The 10034-nt window shown below is 64.2% G+C and overlaps 1 protein-coding gene across 1 annotated transcript; it reads right to left on the reverse strand.

Moving 5' to 3' along the window:
* Positions 1-33: 33 nt before the first annotated feature.
* Positions 34-6913, reverse strand: XKRX (XK related X-linked). The gene is made up of 5 exons (XM_042807553.1): positions 6824-6913; positions 6444-6666; positions 4722-5079; positions 2556-2815; positions 34-1067 (listed from the first exon to the last, which is right to left on the reverse strand). Exons 1-5 carry the CDS (start codon positions 6911-6913, stop codon positions 322-324), a joined length of 1677 nt encoding a protein of 558 aa, XP_042663487.1. The 3' UTR covers positions 34-321.
* Between the last annotated feature and the right edge of the window lie 3121 nt (positions 6914-10034).

Genomic DNA, 10034 nt, shown 5'->3' on the forward strand with positions numbered 1-10034 from the left:
CACCGGCCACGCGCCAGCACCCGGACACGCAGCCACAGCAAAGTTTCTTTACTGCTTAAACCAGTCCCACTGGCACCCGTGGCCCTGGGGTCACCATATGTTCCGGAGCGGGCGGTCGGGGCACCGCACGGCAGCCAGCCTGTAGGTTCGGGCACCCCTTAAGTCCTTCGTGTCCACGTGCGTGGTCGCAGGCAGGCAGACACACTCCTGTCCCCCTGCCACCGCGGGGACACCCGGGGACCCCTCCGGCTGCCGGCGCAGCCCAGCGCTGCCCGGCCCCGTGTCTGTAGCCGGCTGGAGGAGCCGGGTGCTGGCCGTGCCTCAGACGATGCTGTGCCTCACGCCGGGCTCATAAGGCACCTGGAGGTGCAGAGGGGTCCCCGGCGGGTGCCGGCGGCAGCAGACGCAGTGCAGGTAGTCAGCGACGTTGTGCCGGAAAAGCTGGCGGCAGGGGTGCAGGTACTGGAAGAAGAGGAGCATGAAGTAGATGCCCATGCAGTAGCCAAGGAGCAGCTGCACCACCAGCAGTGGGGTGCAGATGTTCTCGTAGACATCTGTCTTAAAGAAGTACCAGAGGACGACGAGGGCCGTGTTCTCCGCCAGCCGGGCCACGTAGTAGATGGCCAGGCGGCCCCAGTTCTGCGACTTGTCGATGAGGTCCCGGTCGGCCAGTTTGAGCTGCACGGCCGACCAGCAGAACATGTTGATGCTGGCGTAGAGGAGGGTGAAGGCGCAGAGCACCACCACCGTGCCCACCCGGCTGAAGTTCTTCTCGATGTTGTCGGGCAGGCGGGTGCCGCTCCGCCAGAACTGCACCCAGGGCAAGAAGAAGACCACCAGCAGGTTGGCCAGGGCGATGGGGATGATCCAGTGCTTGAAGACGGTGCTGAAGAGCACGAGGACGGCCACGCGGGTGGAGATCTCCAGGCTGCGCCACAGCACGATACAGAGGAAGGCCAGCGGCCGCAGCTGGACCTTGTAGTCATCGTACTTGACCTGGATGGCGAGGATATTGCAGACGAGTGCCCCGTAGGTGACCGACACCAGGCAGATGCCCATGAGGACGGCTGCAGAGGGAGAGATCAGGGGAGTCAGGCATCGCTGAGGAGCGGGCTGAGTGCCCGGCCTCTCTGCTGCCCCGGGTGCGAGGCATGGGGTGCCAACCCTGGGCACAAGGCACGGGGTGCCAACCCTGGGTGCAAAATGCACGGTGCTGAGCACTGGGGGTTGCAGCAGGAGGCTCGGCGTGCGCACTGCTGGGACAGCTCGTGGCTGGCGGCGACAGACCCCGCGATGGGGTGGCTGTGGGGGGACCTGCAGGCAGCAAGAGGCTCTGCTCCCAAATTTTCTCTCCACATGAATAAAGGTCTTTGCAAAGCCGGGGCCATTTCTATGCTTGAACCAGGCACCAACCCCGCCGCCCTCTGCAAGGAACGCCGCTCAAGGGGGAGTGAGGGCAGGGTCTGTGCTGCGAGCATTCCTCTGCCCTCACCCAGGCCAAGAGCCACACCACCATAGCCCACCTCAGAAGCACCTCAAGAGCCAGCCTTTCCGGGGGGCTGCAAAGCCAGCACTGGCAGCTGCTCACGTTCAGCGCATCTAGGAAAGCCGCGACGCAGGAAAAGGGGAGCGTGCGGCTGCGAGCTGCGGGGCTGAGCTGAGACACCCGAGCTGCGAGGGGACCACCCGAAACGTGTCAGCCGGGATTCGCTTCCCGCATCTGCTGCTGGAGGAGTGCCGGGGCTCATCCTCCCCCTGCCGCTCCCACTCCCCAAACTGCCCTTGCAGCTCCCGTGTCCCCCTTTCCGTGGGCCATAGGCACAGAGGGCAAGGTCTGGGCTCGCAGCACGGCCAGGAGAGTGGGCCAGCGAGGGCAGCTCCTTCACCGGGCGCTAAGGTGCAAGAGCACTCCTGCACACCCGGCTCGTCAGCGTGCCCAAGCAGGTTTGAAAAGCTCGCTCTGGCACATCCAGCCCCCAAGCACATAAACACCCCGGGAGCAGCTGAGGGAGCCTGGGAGTGGGAGCAGTGGGCTGGGAGCCCCAGCTGTTGGGAAAAGCACAGAAATAAGAGCCGACAGGGGCACCGTGGGGAAGCCGGAGCCCGTAGCTAACTGGAAAAAAACAGTACCTAATGCAGAGTGGAGCAGCCTGGGGCAGGGGCATGGCATCTTTATGGGACAGGGCACCGGGTGGATGGCATGGCTCCACAGGGCAGCCGTCTGCAAGCACCGGGGCTGGGAGCAGAGCCTGGCGCCTCGGTCACGGCCAGCTCTTCCCACTCTCCCCAGCCTCACTGCAAGCTGGCAAGCAGAGGGCTGGGCGTGGGGAAAGCAAACCAGGAGACGGGGTCAGTGCCCAACCTCTGCGGGTTGTGTCCACGTTTAGGGGAGTCCGGTGGCAGCCGTGGCCCCCCAGCAGCTCCCCCCCAAGAGCTTTGCTCGGGTGCCACACCGGCAGAGGAGCCGCCGCCGTGCCGTGGTAGCGGGGGGGGTGGGGAGAGGGGGGGTCCTGCCTGCACGACCCCGGGGGACCCCACGCACCAGGCACCCTTACCTCGGGCGGCGGGGACGTACTTCTCCAGGACGCTGATGTAGAGCTGGAGGGTGAGCTGCGGGGTGGAGCCCAGGAAGGCCTGGATGACCGCCATGCGCTTGAAGGCGTTGCGGTGGGTGGCCAGCCGGCGCACCGAGTGGCCCACCTCCTGCTCCATCTCCACCTCGTAGCCTTCCCGCAGCCGCCGCTTGCGGGTGATGGTGACGTAGGGCTCCTCCTCCTTCCCCGACCAGCAGTACACCACCAAGGCCTCCATACACCTGCGGGGACGCGGGCAGCCGTCACCCCGCTGCTCCGGCACTCAGGGTGAAGCGTGTGGGGCAAGGGGACAACAACCGCCCTGGCGAGGGGTGCGACAGCTCCTGCAAGGGGTGCAGCATCCAGGGTATCAAAACTGTAGCTCTGCTGGGAGCGAGAGCTACAGGAAGGGGTTAATCACACTTGGGCTCTGTTTTCCCCACTGGCACAAAAGCTCTTCCTCTAAGCGGAGGCAAGAGAAACTTTCTGATATTGTCTTTGATCTCTCCTCTTGAGCAGAAGGCTTCTACGCTTCCTTCTTGGTGGGGACGGCAGGAAGGGGAGCGCAGGGTGAAGCCGGGTGTGACACGGGCTGATAAGCCAGCGCTTCCGCAGCCCCATCCCTGCGGGGCACCCTCACGAGCTCCGAGGGGAGGCAGGTTTCACCCATGCTGCCCCCCACCCCCCTGCAAGGCCAGTGGGCAGCGGGACCCCCAGCCCCTCTGCAAACAGCCATGAGGTGGGTGCGCACGGGCCGGAGGCCATCAGCAGAGGAGGACCCATCCAACAGGCTCGGCTCCTGCTTGGGGATGAGCTGGCTCTGGGACCAACAGGACGTAATTATTTATGAGCACTCATTAGGACAGCAGAAGTTGCTCTGTTTCAGACCCAAATGGAATGAGGTTTTTGGATAAAGTCTCTTGTCAGATCAGGCCAGCACTCATGGCTCATTGCGCATTCTTAACGGGAAAACGGTTTCATCCAAAAGGCCCGGCTTCAAGGGCAGCCCCAGCTGGCTCCCAGTGCCCTGCCAGACCTCAGCAGGCTGGGCTCCATCTCCAGCCCGAGGAGCCGACTGAAGCAACCCCCCCCCCACACCCCCTTGAGCGGCTCTGGCTGGCTCTTGCAAGCAGCCAAGCACCAAGCACTCAGCCAGCTGCGGTCGGTGCCGTGAGAGCTGCGACACCACCGTGGGACCCGGCAGCCCTTCCGACGGCGGGGGGGCACCGAGGTGATGCTCCTGGGCCAGCTCTGAAGACGAAACGTGATGAGGAGGATGCCCGTGGCGCCCTGTTTGTTTCCGGTGGCGGAGGAAGCACGGTGCAGGCCGCGGTGGCTTTGCACCCCCTGTGCATTCTCACCGAGCAGCGTGGCCAGGGTGACGGCAGCCCGGGGAGGCACTGCAGCATTCCCAAGGCGTGAGAGAGCAGCACCGCTCCGCCTTGTGCAACATCCACCCCCTCGCCTTCCTCTCCCCAGCACCGGCTGGTGGACCCCCAGCTCCCACGCCAGCCCCGCTCCTGCACCCAGCCCCTCTCCTCCGTGTCCCATAACCCCCGCCCGTCCCAGGCCTGGGGACCCTTTTTGGGGAGCAGGACCCCTGTTCCTATTCACCCTCAAGCCCCCCAGCTGGGATTTGCATCTGTTCTCCCAGCCTAAGCCAGACGATGACAAAACCCAAAGGCCAACAGAGCCACCGGCTGCAGAACGTGTCCGTGCAAAGAACGTTTTCAGCAACTGAGATGCAACAGGCTGGGAGAGCAGAGTCCTGCCCGGAGCGGGGGTCCTGCACCGCAGCTCTGCTGGGGAGGGGTGACTGAGCAGAAGACCCCCACGGGCTGGGAGCAGCCGTGTCCCCGGGGAGGAGCAGGGCGGGGGGGCTGGAGAGCCGGCAGGAGCAGCTCCGGGGTTTGCTGCACGGACAGATTCGTGCTGCCAGCCTGTGCCTGGAGCGCCCCGTCCCGCCCGGCCCCCCCGGTCCTGATCTCACCCGGTCCCCGCACCCCTGCCAAGGGTCCCCAAGTCCCCTGCTGGGGGTCCCCTCACCCCTGCCGGGGGTTCCCACATCCCTGCTGGGAGCCCCCATGTCCCTACCGGGGGTGCCCGTGTCCCCCGCCGGGGGGTCCCCGCGTCCCCGGCCGCGCTCACCTGATGATGGGCCCGAGCTGGAGCAAGTGCATGAGCAGGACGAGGGGGCGGTCGCGGCTGAGGTCGCGGTGCACGAAGATGAGGGTGAGCTGCACCAGGACGGAGGGGCAGAGCACGAAGAAGACGGTGAGCGCCAGCCAGAAGCGGTCGTCGGAGTGGCCGTAGGAGAGGCAGAGCACGGCGGCCGCCGCCCCCTCCCCGCAGAAAAGCGCCGTCGAGAAGACGATGCCGAGCGGCAGCTTCGCCCGCGACGGGGCGGCGGGCGGGCAGCCCCCCCTCGGGCCGTCCATCCCGGCCCCGGCCCGGCCCGGCCCGGCCCGGCCCGGCCCGCTCAGCCCCGCCGCGCCGCCATCCCGGGCTGCAGCGGAGAGAAGAGCCGCGCTGCGGGGCGGAGCGGGGCGGGGCGGGGCGGAGCGGGGCCCCCCCCCGCCTCACGGTGCCCCGACGGGCAGCCCCGGGCCCGCCGAGCCCAGCCGAGCCGACCCCTCGGGGGGGGGGGGGCGGGGGAGAGGGGGGGCTGCACCGACAGCGCTCAGAGGCCGCCCCGACGGGTACAGGGGGCTGGACACCCCGACCCCCTTCTCCGTTCCGGGGTCCCCCCTGCCAGGCATCCCCGCCATCCCGCCGCCCCGGGACCCCCACGCTGCTGCGCTAGGTCCCCACTGGCGGGAGAGCCCCCAACACCCCCATCTTTGCCTGCGCTCTTCCACCCAGGACTCCCTGTCTCTGCGGGGACCCTCCGCCCCAAGACACCCTTGACATGGCCAGGACCAACACCCCAGGACCCCCCTGCCAACCTAGGAGCCCCCTGCAGCACCCACCCTGGGACCCCCCACTCCCCCAGCCGTAGCCCTGCCAGCCCCCGTACTACACCCTGTGTCCCCCCGAACCTCTGGGGTCCTCCCTAGGACCCCTCCGCTATGTCCAGGCCCAGCGGTGCCCTGGCAGCTCCAAGCACCCCAAGGTGCAGCAACACGGGGGGTTCCCCCCGAGGGGAGAGGTGTCAGCCGTGTCCCCAGGGACGCCGGAGTCCCACCGTGGGGCAGGAGGGGGATGGCAACGGGGGTGCCCGCCCTGCCAGGGCACCCGCTACCCACCCCAGCTCCGGGGGCCGACCCTGAGCTCCAGCCCCGGGGAAGGGCACCCCCCAGCCCGTGCGGGGTGGCGGGTGGGAGGAAGGGTGTTGCCAAGGCAGGGCACATTTTGGTATCTCATAAGCCCAGCTGCAGCAGAGCCACCCCCTTGGGTCGGGCAGGCGGCTGGTGCGGGTGCGCAGGGCTGGCCTCGAGATTTGGGTAGGCCGTTACAGAGGAGATGCAGCTCCTGCATCCTGGACGCTCCTGCCTTGGCCAACGGCTGAACAACACGGTGCTTTTCCCAGCGCCTTCAAGGTGGTGGGACGTAGGGAGGCGCGGCGCGAGCGCACGCTGCCTGCCTGATCACTCGGTGCAGCCCGGGCACACGCCGGCTGGCTGGCGGGGATGGGGCGAGGCAAGGAGTGTTTGTGGTCGGCCAATTTCCCCTGGTTTAGGCAGACTGGGAAGGCTTAGGTAACTCGGTGTTCATCCCTTGGCAGCCAGGCCAGCTCACAAGGAGGTGTCCGTGCTAACAGCCGGGATGCTGTGCCCATTGCTTGCTTGGCCCCACACAAGTCAAAAGCATGAACCCCCCCCCCCCCCCCCAACCCCACTTTCCCCCATTTTACCGGGCTGGAAGCATTACCAGGGCTATCGGGCTTATCAGCAGCAGAGCTGGGAGTAAAAACGCCTGAGACCTTGGAGGCCGCGTCTTCCCCGATGGCAGCTCCTGCACAGAAGCAATCCTGGTTTCTGCAGCTGCTCAGCGCTTTTCCTTCCAACGCTGAACAGCTGCTCAGCGTTTTTCCTTCCAACACTGAACAGCTGCTTCGGGAAACCGCAAACACCCTGAGCAAATAGGGGCTGGCCTGACCGGCGGGGATGGGAGACCTACGTGTGACCGCTCAGCTCTGGTATGATGGTTACATATTTTCAAGCTGTTTTGGGAAAACAGCGTCTCCAAAAAAAGAACCTAGCAGGGCAGAGGGCAAAGGGAACAGTGTCCAAGTGAAGGAGCCTGCCCACCAGCCGGGTGGTTCCTGCGGACACCCGGGGTGGGAGCTGGGCACGGGTGATGGCTGCGCCCGGCTGGGTGCTCAGCCGGCGACGGCGCATCGTGTGGCATTGCCAACTGCGCCCACACCTCTGTGCTAGCAGCAAGAGCAATGTGCAATTTATAGCATTTATGCAACTTCCATTTATCCAAATTAAAAGCATCCCCCAGGAGTCTGGCAGGTCACCAAGCCTTCGGCTGAGCAATGCCTGGGCTCCGACTCATCATATTTTTAATTTCATCTTCCTCTGCTTCATGATGAAATACTTAAGAGCGATTGTTTACGCAGTCAAGAATTCCAGTCCTGCGTCCAGGATCTCCGGCAGCTGTCAGGGGAATGGAGGGATGAAGCCTCACAGCGCTTCCCACACCAGTTATTAACCCATTTTCTGACCCAAGCCCGGAGAGGCAGTGGGCTGTTTTCTGGTTCATGCTGTGAGTCACCCCTCAAGCCTAACCCTACCTGTCGGCAGCTCAGCCCTGTAAACAACAGACCATAAAAGCGATCTGTGTCCCAGATAGCATCAGCCAGCGGTCCTGCCCCCGCTGCCTCCGCCACTCCCTGTGCCTGCCGGCTCCACGCCTGCGCCCCTGCCTGCACGGCACAGACACCCTGGGACACCGCTGTCACCCAGGGCTGCGGCGGGCCGGGAGGGACCGCCCGGGCGCCGGGGACATCCCACCCGGGTGTTGGCATGTGTAGCGGCCGGATCCTGGGCCAGCAGAGCGGGAAGCTGCTGGCCGGCCCTCGCTCTGAGCCCACCCGGGAGCTGCACGGGAGGAGTGACCTCCAACGCGGTGCGAAGCTGCCGCCGTGGAAGTGGGAGGTGCCCGTCGGGGTAAAACCCACGGTGCCAAACAGAGGGGGGTTGTGCTGGCATCTCTAGGATGGCTTAGGAAAGCGAGGGGGTTTGGGTGGGTTGCAGGTTACTTCTGTCACAGCAGCGCCTAGACGCTCATGTGTTTTGGAGACCTCACTGTCAGGAGCTGGAATAGCAGAGGAGGGCAGAGGGAAGGAGAAAACACTGTTTTCCCAGCACAAGGGTGGCACGGTGCTGCCCGAGTCCCTGCCCCGTGCTTTGCTGCAGGCACCAGCATTCAGAAGCCTCCCCCATCCAGGGATGCCCAAGGTGCTGGCCTGAGTCCTGCCACCACGTGCGGATGTCAATTCACCCCTTCCCACAAATGCCTGCCCTGTCCTGGAGACCATCCCAGCTTCATTATTTTCTTAATCCCAGCCTTCATTATTTTTTTAATCCTGGCGTTCACACAATGCACTTTGAACACAGGGCTGTGGCAGCGGTGGCTAACGGCTGCGCGGGACGTGGGATTTGCTGTGCAGTTTTTCCAGCCCTTCTCACTCCTGTGGACGAGCGAGGGCATTGGGGTGGGGTGGGAGCAGGCTCCCCCGCCGACTCTCGCTCTGAAAATAGCCATGTCTGCTTTACACATGCCTGCCTGGCGGCTCAGCTCCTGTAAAAGGAGAAGAGAAAAGCCGCTTGGAAGTGGCAGGGAGCTCCTTGCCAAAGCCCTTAAAGAGCCCGTGAGGGGAGAGCTGCCAGCACGCTCCCGTGAGCTCTCCTCTCCTCTGCCCAGGCCACTGCCACCGCACTAGGACCCGGAGCAGCCATCGCTCCCAGAAAGCTCGCTGGGACATGCCAAGCGCACGCCGAGGCTTCCCAAATATAGCCCTGCGCACAGAGGTGGAGGCAGTGCCCCGGGGTGCGGGGACGGCCGCGCTCCCTCCCTCACTGCCCTTTCAGATCTGAAACCTCCCCACTTTGCGCTGAGGATTAAATCTTCAGCTGGTGCCGCACGGAGCGGTGGTGGGGATGTCGCGATCCCCCAAAGACCCCGTGTGCTGCGTGAAGTGGAACTCACAAAGCGTTCCCCGGCTCGACACGCAGTGAGAGGGGAGATGGAGCCACGCTGCCCTGCCCGGCCCCGCTGGCAGCTGGGAGGGTTCTGGGAATCTGTGAGCCGGGAATTTTTTACTTAGTTTGGAAATAGCTTTGCAAATGACTGGTTTTCACAGCCTAAACTGTTTGGATTTTGCATTGCTTTCTCAATAACTCAGCTGTGTTCTTTCCTGTCCCAGCAGTCTGTGGAATAGTTTCTGGTCGGGGAAATATTTTTTCCATTTGCTTCATCATGAGATTGCTTTTGCCGCTCCATTTCCCTGTCCAGCTTCTCTCCCTCATACTGCTGGGAGAAAAACCCATGTCTGCCCTGAGGATATCGTCCATCTAAATCTCCCTGCAGGCTGGAGGCTGTGCAGAGCCCACCGCCGGGCTCGGTGCTGCCAGAGCTGGGGTGCTCCTCCAGCGTGGGCCACGCCACTGCTGCCTCACATCTTAAATTCTTCAAGAAAGCAGAGTTACCTTCTTCGGGTGCATTTATAGGTCTTTGCGATAATTATGTATTTTGAAGACATGCCACTTTGGCTATAGTCCCGCCTCAAGCAGCAGGTGATGCTGGAACACTAGTCCAGGCAGGAAGGGTTAAAATTACTTTTAATTAACTGATTCCCCAGGTCCCACCTGCTGTAAGAGTATACAGCCCTGGCGCCCTGGCAGTGTGCTAACCCAGCCACGCTGCGACTGCGCCTGCCCGGGCCTCCTGGCAGGCAGGAGGGTTGGTTTACACTCTCCTTTCCCCCGTGCTTTGCTGCAGGAAAGCAGCAGGAGCACTGCAGTGCTCTCAGCAAAACCACTGTAGGAGCCAGGATAGGGCTTATACCCATGGCAGGGGCACCGCAGGGCTGCGTGCACCGCGCGGGAGCGAGCCGGCAGCTTCCCCACGCAGCAGGGAGCAGAGCAAACCCCAGCAGAGGAGCTTGCACTCAATCCCAAGCCGCTCCGGAGAAACCGTGTGTGCTCTGGCTGGGAAGCACCCGGCCAGAAATTGGCTGAAAAGCAACCAGCTCCCTGCACGCTTCCTCCCCTGCTTCTGTGTCCGCGGCAGGGTGGCGGTACCAGCAGCGGGGGGGGAGCGAAGAGTGCTCCAGAAAAACAACCTCCCTTGCCCAAAATAGCTCACAGAATGGTCGCTGGCCTGGCGGCGGGGAGCGCGGCCGGTTTGCAGCACGGCCTTCTGCGCTTTGTGCCGGGGCAGGGGCCACGGTGCAAACCGGCCGCGCTCCCCGCCGTCACGCCAGCCCGCCAGCGAACATTCCCCGTGCCC

The sequence above is a fragment of the Tyto alba genome, unplaced genomic scaffold (assembly GCF_018691265.1).
Source record: "Tyto alba isolate M040663 unplaced genomic scaffold, T.alba_DEE_v4.0 Super-Scaffold_5, whole genome shotgun sequence".
NCBI classification, from domain to species: domain Eukaryota; kingdom Metazoa; phylum Chordata; class Aves; order Strigiformes; family Tytonidae; genus Tyto; species Tyto alba.

Bases quoted from the DNA above. Each gene is read 5' to 3' on its own strand.
- XKRX (XM_042807553.1), bottom strand. From the start codon at position 6,913: ATGCGCCGTCGCCGGCTGAGCACCCAGCCGGGCGCAGCCATCACCCGT. The intron at 5,080-6,443 runs GTAATGCTTCCA...TCTCCGCTGCAG, and splicing joins TGATAAGCCCGATAGCCCTG to CCCGGGATGGCGGCGCGGCG. The intron at 2,816-4,721 runs GTGAGCGCGGCC...GCGTCCCCGCAG, and splicing joins CAGCTCGGGCCCATCATCAG to GTGTATGGAGGCCTTGGTGG.